The following is an 11,058-nucleotide window of genomic DNA, read 5'->3' as shown; positions in this document are numbered from 1 at the left end:
ACATTCCTGGCTCCGAATACGTCAGCATCCCTGCAGACAGCATTAGCAGCTGCTGCACATCTAGCAGAAAGGCAATTTTTAGATGAGCAGCAAACATGGAACAATGCAAAGTCTCTGATGTACCGAGCAGGAACTCGGAGACCAACAATTTCCAGAAGAGAAGGGCAGAATTTCAGGACAAAGTAAACTTGAGTAAAAAATAGGACATCGAGGCGACGTCTCCTAGTACGTAAAGCATGCAATTTTATCTCCTCCAGAGCAAGAGAATAGCTGTAATGAACTTGAGGATAGAAACGATTAAAACAAAGGGCCGCAAACCTCTGCTGGATGAATCCAATAATAATAAGGATTTAAATGTCAAAATATAACTTTACCTGTTGTTCCCTCTGGGTATGAAATTTAACGCTAGTTCTCAGAGACAACATGGATTCATGACGTCTTGGACAGAATGCTGAGGAGAATCTTTGGACATAAGAGGATGGAAGTAGGGGCAGGCTGTAGCGTAGTTGGTTGAGGCACTATGATATAGGCCAAGGTTTCGAGTCCCCATGATGTGGATTTTTTCAATTCACCTAAACCTTCCATCCTCACTATGGCCCTGGGTTCGACACAGTCTCTAACAGAAATGAATACCAGGAATCCTCCTGAGGTTAAAGGGCGGCTGGGGCGTAAGTCTTACAAACTCACCATTATCAGCAAGCCGATTGTGTAGAGAAAATGTGGAAGCCTCGACGTCTCATAACTCTCTGGATCTTTACAAGCACTTAGAGGGATAGTTTTACATTAAAAAGGGAGGAAGCAAAAGGAGGTTGTAGAAAATTATATGAGGAATTTCATAAATTGTACTATCACCCAATATGACTAATATGATGGGAGAGACGAGATGGAAAATGCATATAACATTTGTGTGGGAGAATAAGAATATATATAAAATGAAAATCTCCTTCCTGAAGAGAGAAACCACTTGGAAAACCTGGAGATAGATGGGAAAATAATATTAGAATTGGTCGTAAAGAAAGAGGATGCGAGGATCTAGACTGAATTTAACTGGATGAAAATATAGAAAAGTGGCGGACAATTGTGAACACGGTGATGGACATTTGAATTTCATAAATCACACTAACATAATATTAATAGCAATGAATTTACAGATATTTCTGAGGAACGTGTTGCAGTTTTCATCTTGAAGATGGAGATAACGTTTTCGCCCTCAACAAAATTATACTTCTAGAATCTGAGGCAGTAATTGTAAGATGTCCGGGTCATCCGTTCCGGAGATATCATGCATAGAGAGGGGTAGACAGACAGACATCGCTAACCGGACGCCCGTATTTGAACGTCTCGTTGAGAACGTGCCACAAGTGCGTTCCGTTTTGTTTCTGTCCTCTAGCGTATCAGTCCCTGCATCTGTTGGAGATTGTGTGACTATCTTCAGAACCTATATAACAGGGGAGACTGCATGGCAAAACTGGTGTTGATTTCTGTGTTCCGGAATATAGCGCCATGTAGTCTGGTAGAAGTCACGTACTTCCTCGTATACACTAAAAATGTCGGCAAAAGTTTCCTCCAAAATATCAGTAAATATTTATTAGACCACACACCGTCGTATCTCAGAGGACTCTGTATCACACATAGATACCTACGTCTTCTTTGAGCAATTGTGTGTGTACGTTACGCAGTTCCAATTGACGTGGTACATGGCAGGTCTCTATTTTTTCAAATTGTGCCATTTGAAGGTAATACGTGGAACTATGTTCATTATATTAAGAAAAAAGGAGGGAACGAGATGAAGGTAGGAAACAGATAAAGAAAAGAAGAAAGAAACTGAAAAATGAAGATAGGAAAAAATAATTCTACCTTTGAATTTCAACGGTGCTTTCCACTAGGTTTATTGATCTACGTAATGCTACAGTTAGTATGCTAGAGGAACTGTGAATTTCACTAGTCATGCTTACAAGCAGCTACTTTGGGTTGATCACAGGGTGCAGACAACGCTCCAGAACACTGAGCGCCACTCCGACCATCATCCCAACTGCTAAGACGTAGAATATTGGAGTTATAACTCGAATGTCGATAGATACATGAGCATCATCTGCGCTTCTGAACACATCAATCAAGAATCTTTTATACGTTCTCTGCAAGAGTCCACTGCTTCTCAGGCGCTGAATCCTGTAACAAGCAGGTTATTACAGCGCTACCGTTTTTGGTACTGTTACTGTGGTTAGTTGCGGCGTGCGCCAGCTGAAGAGGCTGTTAGTCGCTCTCTGAAATTAAAAGACAACTTTTCATAGCGTACGAGAAGCGCTAGGAGAAAAATCTGTCATTGTCTGTTTTGGGACAGTATCCTATCACTCGTCACCCATGGCACAGGAAGACACAGGACAATCTCCAGATGTTGTTGTGGTGGAGGTTCAAACTGAATTCCTCTAGAATGCAAGTTATGCATTTTAGCTCTGCGCAAACCGTCCTAATCATTATCACAATAAATTCTGAGGTGTCATATTTACAGTTACAAGGAACTTGGTTTAGATCTCAAATTGTAATTGGCTGATCTTAATGAGAGTAGCTGTCCATTTCAGACTGCGTTGCCAACCTTAACTTAGCTTGATTAGTTACCTTTAAAATTTGTTGTTCACAAGAACGATAATTGAGGAGCTATTTTAAGCAAACAGCGGCTCCGGTCTAAAAAACCGAGGTAAACGGAGGTGGGGATCTCTTTGCTCTGACCACGTGACACACTCTATCCGCAAAAGTTCGCACTAACTTCGCTGACAAACGGCGGTCGCTCTGTCGGTATAGTTTGCTTGCGGACTACATGCCAAGGAATTTGTTTTTCGTTTTTGTGTTCATATGTATAATTGTTTCGTCCAATGGATTTTGTGTTTTTATGCATTTAGAACCTTTAACTTATAATAACGAGTTCTAACTGTCAAAGAGACTGGGTAAGCTCACGTGGACGACTATGTGAAGCCAACTCCTCACTTCTACTGGCTTCATCGGCGTCTGAATTCTTAAAATTAATGCTGTGAAACGCATACTCGTTGTCGCAAGAATGTATGTAAGTTACCATATGACTGTAAGAATGAAACTGCTGTGTCTCCTTATTCATTTTCAAAATATAAATCTGAATCTTGATTAACACAACTGATGATCATTACAAATAATATTAGGTTGTGACAGTATAAGGATTAACAAAGCGGTACTATTTAAATGTTTTCCATCAGATTTGATTTAGGGGCCTAGAATACTCTACGAGTATTTGGTCGGCCTATGTCTCACATTGGACAGCCATAATATCTGCTGTACAAGAAGCGGCATTCCGTTTGTAAAACATAATTATAGCACCTACGTGGCATAAAGTACAAGCTATGTCAGCTGGATAGCGCAGTCGGTATAGCGACTGGCTACAGGCTGAACGACTGAAGGGTCGGAGTTCGAGTCCCTGTAGGGTCAAGAATTTTGTCTTCACTATGTCGTCCAGACCGGCTCTGAGGTCCACCCAACCTCCTGTTCACAGGGCACCGGAGGCTCTTTCCGATGGAGTAAAGCGGCCGGGGCGTGAAACTGATAAATTTGGCTAATGTCGAAGTCAAGAGAATGTGGATCTATAAATCAGCTCCCCCAGAGAACTTCATGGGTTAGTGCTTAATTAGTTAAGCACAAGGAGAACTTTACTTCTTCTTTTACAACAATATTTGGAACACTTTCCTGGTGTTGGGCGTAACTAAAGAAAAACTACGCTAAGAAGGCGTGCCTCTGTGTGGTGTCCAGTATAATATTCTTGTTAATGAGCAACTGCCATGAATAAGGAGAAAATGTAAAGCTATCCCTGGAAGAGGCCGTGGAGGCCCGTAGGGTTGTGTGAGACGTCCATGTTCCCACATTTTCTCTAGACAATGGCTCATAGATGGCGGTTAGTTTGTCAGGCTTACGCGCCAGCCGCCCTTTAAACCTAGGAAGATTCCTGGTACTCATTTTTTTAGAGACTGAGTAGAACAAAAGGCCATGCTGCGGCTAGAAGGATTAGGTTCATTTAAAAATCCACCCCATCGAGACATGAATACGCGACCTTCCGGTTTGCAGCATAGTGCTTCAACGAACTACGCTACCGCGTGCCCCGTGTATAAGATTCAAAGGAAATGATAGACGAAGTATAAGAACACTTTTATATTTTGCGAACTTCAAATTTGGAACTCACATTTGATTGAAGACTTCCTTATAAGGACTGTTTACAGAGAGGGCTACTGCAATGGACCCGGGGAAGAAAGCATCTGGCACGACTGTGATGGTGCAGTTTGGAATATATCCCAGGTTCATCAATGCAAATGTGTGTGTTGCAAGAGCGTAATTCCGAATTCTACATAGGCGCTGAATTGCTTCTACCGCGTCTCCTGGCAGAGAATTTTCGTAAGGTGCCACAAATTTGTCGTATATCTCACTCATCAGAGGGTCTTTCGAGTTCTGGAATAAAATCACAGTAGATTAAAATGCAATACAAATTTGCAGCATTTCTGAATTTGGGATTTATTTGCGATTACTAAACCTAATATTTTTATTTTTGTAATTTCTAACGTGCCTTTATCCTCCACTGAATCTGGATTTCATTAGCTTCTTAAACTAACGCCACTAATTTAGCAAGAATAAAATCTCTCACTGAATTTTAAAGTACTTACTGTTACTAGAATAAGCGTAAGAGTTCCTCTAAAATAAACATTAACTTAATCTGTCAGAAAAATTTGTATGTACTTCGGTACTAAACTCATACCACTCTTGTTACGTGTTCGAGACCTAGCAATTCCAAAATTTGGATTAATTTATGGTTACCAAACCTTGAAACGCCATTCTTCTGCCATGTTTTTGTATTACGATTGTATTTTGTTTCTTTTCTTTAATCGTGCTCATTATATAATTAGCGTTTAGTCTGTTTAGTTAACAAGCAAATCAACAAGAATTGGAACTCCTATCACAGAATTTTGGTGTATTATTTTGATTTCTAAATATCGTCAAAAATAATATTTAGTAAGCAGCTCAGTTTGCTTCTATTACTCACATTAAAATATGAAGACTCTGCAGAGTTTCGCATCATTCCAAGGCGGTAGGATCCATCTTTTAGGAACTGTTCGAATGTTGTGAAGGGTAGCCAATCCTTGGGAACGGCCAGGTCAGAAATGAAAGCGCCGTTGTAACTCAAGTGTAGAGCAAGTGCTGTCAGTGATGACGTCATTATCAGCATCCTCAATGGCAAGGATTTGTATAAAACACTGCAACCTGATAAATAAGTTCATTACGAATATTTTCATCAACGCCTTAGTAAATAATTGCAAACCTGCATTAACTTCTCGGGCCAAGTTCATGATTTAGGTAATCTGGTGCACAGGCTCATGTAAGTTTTGAGGGCTTCATCCAATTTTCCCCTACTCACATGTACGCAAGGAATACTTACAGAAATTGGATGTGAAGGGATTAGAATGAAATGAGTGACGATATTCAGAGAGAGACTTATCTCACTTCAATTATTTTGAGAAAAAAAAACAGCGAGATTTATGACATTACATTGTCTGTATTCATTTCATTTATCAATGGCTTTGCACCCATTTGTAGCGCCTTGTTCCCCTCTTCAGTTTTGTAATCTTTCTTACACAGACGGTAGGAGTCTTTGGAAGAGTGATCAGCCCGTCGCAACGCCGCTTCCTACACACAACAACATTAATACAAAATAAACACAGACACTGACATCCATACGTTAAGTGGGATCGGAACCCACGATTCCAGCATTCAAGCGATTGAAGGCAGCTCATGCGTTAGTCCGAGCGGCCAGAGTGATTGGCTCTGTCTTGTCCGGTGCTGATACAATAAGTCAAACAGTGGCCGACCCACCAAATGGACTCAGTCTCAACCCACTCCAAGAAACTGCAAAAATTACTCTTCTCGCTGCCATATCAAGACAGAATTCTAGTGAAAGTCAAAGTCACATTGCGACTGATGGTCAGTCAGTCAGTAACTCTTGGTGTCGAGCCCCATTTGGGGCTCATGACCAGATATTATTACAGTTTGATAGTTACCGTCTTGATTCTGTGGGACGCCTTCTCTGACGAGAGGACGAGTCTGTCTTTTATATATGCTGCTGGTCCTTGCCAGCGCAGTCTTACTCAGGTCCGAGTCCCTTGGGACTCGCGACAATATTTTACATTCTCAGAATTGAGACTTCCATTTTCGTCGCCTCCTAAGACACACAGGGTCACGGTGGAGGTATTCGACCCGCGTCCACATGGGGGTGGCACCTGGCCCTCGTTATATAGCCTCGACACGGACCTCACAGAAAACACCTTTTCCAGCAGCTCTTATGTTTTTGCGTGTTTTCTTCTTATGGCCATTACCTAGCAACAGCAGTTATCTATAGAGCCATTACTTAGCAACGGCTATTCTATAGCTGTATACTTCGCTGTCTTTGCCTAACAACAGGTCTACATGCCTCAGTACTTTTCTAATGCAAAGTGGTGTTTTCTTCATTTGTTGCACTTCTCTGTTATTATTTAGGAGAAATATATTTACCCTTTAATTAAGGAAAATTTAAATCTGGAAGATGTTCACATGAAAGGAATACTCGAAAACCTACCGAACGTCAGCACAAAGTCAGGTCTTGAACGTGTTCATTGATCTTTCAATGTGAAATGCGCCTCAAACGGATGATAATGTAGGGCGAAAGGCCATAGGAGAAATTCAAAATGTCATTATNTCTACCCTGAAGATGGAGGCGATACGTTCCTCCGAAACGTCGGTTAACACCACTTATACACGGTGCCAAATCCCAGAAGACTGCTTTCTTCAAAATGTTATTGATCTATGTCTTGTTGTATTGAGTAGAGAAGCTAGTTAAGCGAAACTTGCACTTTTTTTTCCTCGGCACTACAGCCCCAGTGGGCCTAGGCCTACCTACATGAACTTCTCCGTTCACTTCGATTTTCCTAGATCTTACACCTTCGGTAGGAATCCTTGGGCGGGTGATCAACACGTCGCAAGGCCTCTACCTGTACATAAACACAGAAAAACGCACACACACAAACTAAACATCCATGCCCTGAGTGGGATTCAAACCAAAGATACCGGTCTCCAAGCGAGCGAAGACAGTACGTGACTTAGACCGCTCGGCTACCGTGACCGGCACTTGCAATTTCCACGCAAATATAATCTTCATGGCAACTGACTACTGACTCACTCAAACGCTTCTAGTCACATAATTTCATGAAGTTTGGGGTCGGTGTAACTGTCTAGACTTTCAGATAAATATTAACACTATTTTCTAATCAATTGTAATTACTATGTCCTGTGACAAATATTAATGTTTTGTTTATTTATTTTAACCAATAATATTAGCACACACAATAATTTTAAATTTACAATTCTCTTTGCTGTGCATATCCCATAACTTGTTGATGCTATTAATAACCTAACTTACACTATTACATATAGTATTTGCGAATAATATGCCTGGAATAAAGATAATCGTAGACACTTTTCCTTGTTTTAACAAAACCACTTGGAAATATGTACATTTTCAGTATAATAATTTACAAATGTTGCTATTGCAACAATAGACGCTTCAAGGAAAACCGATTCGGAGCCGGGATAGCACAGTCGGTATAGGGACTGGCTACGGGCTGAAAGACCGAGGGGTCGGATTTCGAGTCCCGGTAGGGAGAAGAATTTTCTCTTCTCCACGTCGTCCAGTGCCCACCCAGCCTCCTATCTAGTGGGTATCGGTGGCTCTATCCCCAAGGGTAAAGCGGCAGGAGCGTGAAGCTGACCAATCACCTCCAAGTAGTTCCGTGGTCAAGAAAATGTGGATCTGTACATCAGCTCCCCCATACGCCTTCATGGCGTAGCACTTCATGAGCTAAGCACCGGGACGTTACCATTTGCTTTTGCCGATTCTCATAACACGGATACGCGTAATAATATAGATTCTAAAGAACTGATGAAATTCAGTTAGGAAATTCCTCGCAGATCACGTTTAGGCTTTCATTCAAACGTTTAGACAGAACATGACTTTCCTTAAGGTGCCTCAAATTGACCCCTTTCCCTTTGTGCCTCTAACACGTACAAAATATTAGTTGGCTAATCCAAGGGGAAACCTCGATTTAGAAGAGATCGTAACACTTACCTTGGTAAAATTTATTTCGAGACCTCCTTCTCTTATTATTCTTCAAAATAATACGTAATCTGTATTGCAGATTTTTTTTTAATTTTAAGAGAATGCAGGATGAATGTCATTAATGATTTCAGGCACCAAATAAATCGAGATCAAAAGAGATGGAAATTCTGAATTGTGTATCTTGTTCTTAGCACGGAAAGCGTTAATATTACATGGATTGTATAAATGTAGGGCTTGAAGATATTGGCTGCTAGATTCATCTGTCTCAAGATGGGTATCATTGTTAGATTGCTGTGAACATGGTAACGAGAATTCGATTTCGATAGAAGGCGTCAAATATTTTGAATATCTCAACGACTATTGGTTTCTTTAACATAAAATATGTTTCATAGATTTTCTTGTATAACGCATGGTTGAACTAAGTAATTCAAAGTTACCTGGAAATCTATGTAAGTTTTGAGGTTTTCACGGCGATGAAAATTAAGAAAGTCGTCTTTTGGGTCGGCCAAAACGAAGAATACACGGTGCCCAACCCAGAAGACGACTTTCTTCATTACCTGGAAATCATTTGAATAAAATGGATTACTAAGGAAAGATAAACTAAAATGTCTGTACCTTGCTGGAGGAATATTGTAAAAATTAAAAATACTGAATTCATGATCCTCAAGTCTTCTTTGCTCACACATTCGTAATGAAGCCTCAGATGCTGTATTGATATTAGGAACATTATTAGCAAGGTGAACGTAACGAACACTGCAGTCCAAAGACGTACAGAAAACGACTGTAGAAGTGTGTTCATCGTCATCTCACTCGTGCTCGGTTTCCTAATTACTATGTAGGTCCTGAAATGGAAGAAAAAATTAAAATGCAGATCCTAAATTTGTTAGGCGACGTAACTAGTCAACTGTCTGGTTCCACACCTCAATAACGCCGACACCAGAGATAGGCACTCTACGTGATCCTAAAAGATTCTCCGTTCCAATCATCACCCACTCATATGACCTATTTTCCTTAAGATCGGTTTTAATATTATTAAATTATAATCTCTTGGATGTTCCAAATTTTCTTTTTTTAATAGATTTCCACTACGAAATTTTGCATTCATTGTTTCGCACTTCCGAGATACAGTTCCAATAATTCATCTAACGTTTCGTATTTCAGTAACATAATTTTTTCGCTGGGTCATTCTACTTATATTTAAATATTATTCTAAATAATTACTTTCCTCTGTGGTCTAGTTGTCAGAATTCCTGCCGACAGTTCCAGAACATCGGGTTCTATTCCCAGCGCTACCAGATTATCTGAGAAATAGTGGGTCTGGAACGGGGTCTGCTCAACCTCATGAGAATAACTGAGGAGCTGTTTCAAGGAAATAGCGGTTCCGATCTAGAAACTCGAAATTAGTGGCCGTCTGAATTCGCTGCGCTGACCACGCAACACCCTCTACCCGCTAAAGTTGGCACTAACTTCGCCGACATGCGGCGGTCGCTCAGTCGGAATAGTTCGCTTAAGGACTAAAACCACGGAGTTATTTTGTTTGTTTTGTTCTTAGTTTCCAAATACTTCCACTTTTTGTACCCCTATGAAACAACTGTTAAAAGTGTTATTTACATATCGTGATCTTCAGAGTTTGGAAAATGGACGGATGATAACATTTTTCGAAATGAACAGCGAAATTTTATTCCTCCCGTAATTTGAAAATTAACTCAATTATGGAAAGTTATTTCCGGTCGTCTTATATTGACGAAGCGTGACAAGAAACAAAATCAACTGTCGCTCTTGATCTGTAGAATTTGATGAATTTGTGGACGTTACATAAAATAGCCTGCCTACGTCAGATCTGAGATTCTCATTGCCGTGACGTTGAAGTGTACCTTCAGGGACATAACACCGTATAGCCTGGTCTTTCCAGAACTTCTACCAAGACACAGAACATCACATCCGAGAAAATGCATCATATATCAAATGTTATAAGTGCAGGCCGAGCTATAAAGGATTTATTTAACGTGTTTCTTACCTCGTGTCAGTTAACGGTAACGTGAAATCCACGGCAGATTGTCTCTCTGGGGTCATCACGAAAGGTATATTGGAGACCTCCGCTTCACCTTTTACCATCATGCCCATAACTCCATTCCAGGAACCATTTTTCTGTCTGGCACCGGGAAAATTGTCCACGGCCTTAGAATAATCCGATCTGCAAGTAACCGAACACCCCATTTTTATCATTATCACATAAACACGATAACGAGATTAAAATTTTCTCATACAACAACATGACATTTACTTGAAATTTATTTCTTTCTCCAAGATCTCCCACATTGCACCGAAGAAGCCTAGACTTTTCAGATATCCTTTATCTCTTGATCTCCACTGGAATAAAACAATACGATACAAGACTTACACATTAATAATAAGACAAATTGAAATACAACATAAAGTATTTTAATGTTTTAAATAATTAACAGTATAGATAATAATACAACAGATTTCATTGCTTATTTAACGACAATATCAGTCACTCAAAACCGCCTCTGTGGTCTAGTGTTCAGAGTTCCCGTCTACAGATCCGGATTTCCCGGGTGGTGATTCTCAGCACTAGCTGATTTTCTGAGAAGTAATGTATCGGGACCGGGGTCCACTCAGCCTCGTGAGGATAATTTAAGAGCTACTTGAATGAAAAAGTAAAGGTTCCAGTCTAGAAAACCGACATTAACGGCCGTGGGGATCCGTTGCGCTAACCACGCAACACCCTTTATCCGCTAAAGTTGGAAATAACTTCGCCGACAAGAAGCGGTTGCTCGGTCGGTATAGTTCGCTCGCCGACTCTAAAGCCACAGATTTTTTTTTGTTTGTTTGTTAGTCACTAAAAACTGATGCCGGAAGCAGCGTCATCAGCAGCGACTTGA

At 40.5% G+C, this 11,058-nt stretch overlaps 1 protein-coding gene across 1 annotated transcript; it reads right to left on the bottom strand.

The window, feature by feature from the left end:
- Positions 1-1,864: 1,864 nt before the first annotated feature.
- Positions 1,865-10,561, bottom strand: LOC111869736 (probable glutamate receptor). The gene is made up of 6 exons (XM_023861471.2): positions 10,437-10,561; positions 10,170-10,346; positions 8,768-8,994; positions 5,051-5,268; positions 4,199-4,461; positions 1,865-2,169 (listed from the first exon to the last, which is right to left on the bottom strand). Exons 1-6 carry the CDS (start codon positions 10,469-10,471, stop codon positions 1,962-1,964), a joined length of 1,128 nt encoding a protein of 375 aa, XP_023717239.1. The 5' UTR covers positions 10,472-10,561; the 3' UTR covers positions 1,865-1,961.
- Positions 10,562-11,058: the final 497 nt, after the last annotated feature.

The sequence above is a fragment of the Cryptotermes secundus genome, unplaced genomic scaffold, assembly GCF_002891405.2.
Source record: "Cryptotermes secundus unplaced genomic scaffold, Csec_1.0 scaffold17515, whole genome shotgun sequence".
Taxonomy (NCBI): domain Eukaryota; kingdom Metazoa; phylum Arthropoda; class Insecta; order Blattodea; family Kalotermitidae; genus Cryptotermes; species Cryptotermes secundus.
Note: the sequence above shows the minus strand (reverse complement) of the source record. Positions and strands in the feature narration are given on the sequence as shown.

Bases quoted from the DNA above. Each gene is read 5' to 3' on its own strand.
- LOC111869736 (XM_023861471.2), bottom strand. From the start codon at position 10,471: ATGTGGGAGATCTTGGAGAAAGAAATAAATTTCAA. The intron at 10,347-10,436 runs GTAAATGTCATG...GGTTACTTGCAG, and splicing joins GAGAAAGAAATAAATTTCAA to ATCGGATTATTCTAAGGCCG. The intron at 2,170-4,198 runs GTGAGTTCCAAA...TGCTTGTTACAG, and splicing joins AAGGAAGTCTTCAATCAAAT to GATTCAGCGCCTGAGAAGCA.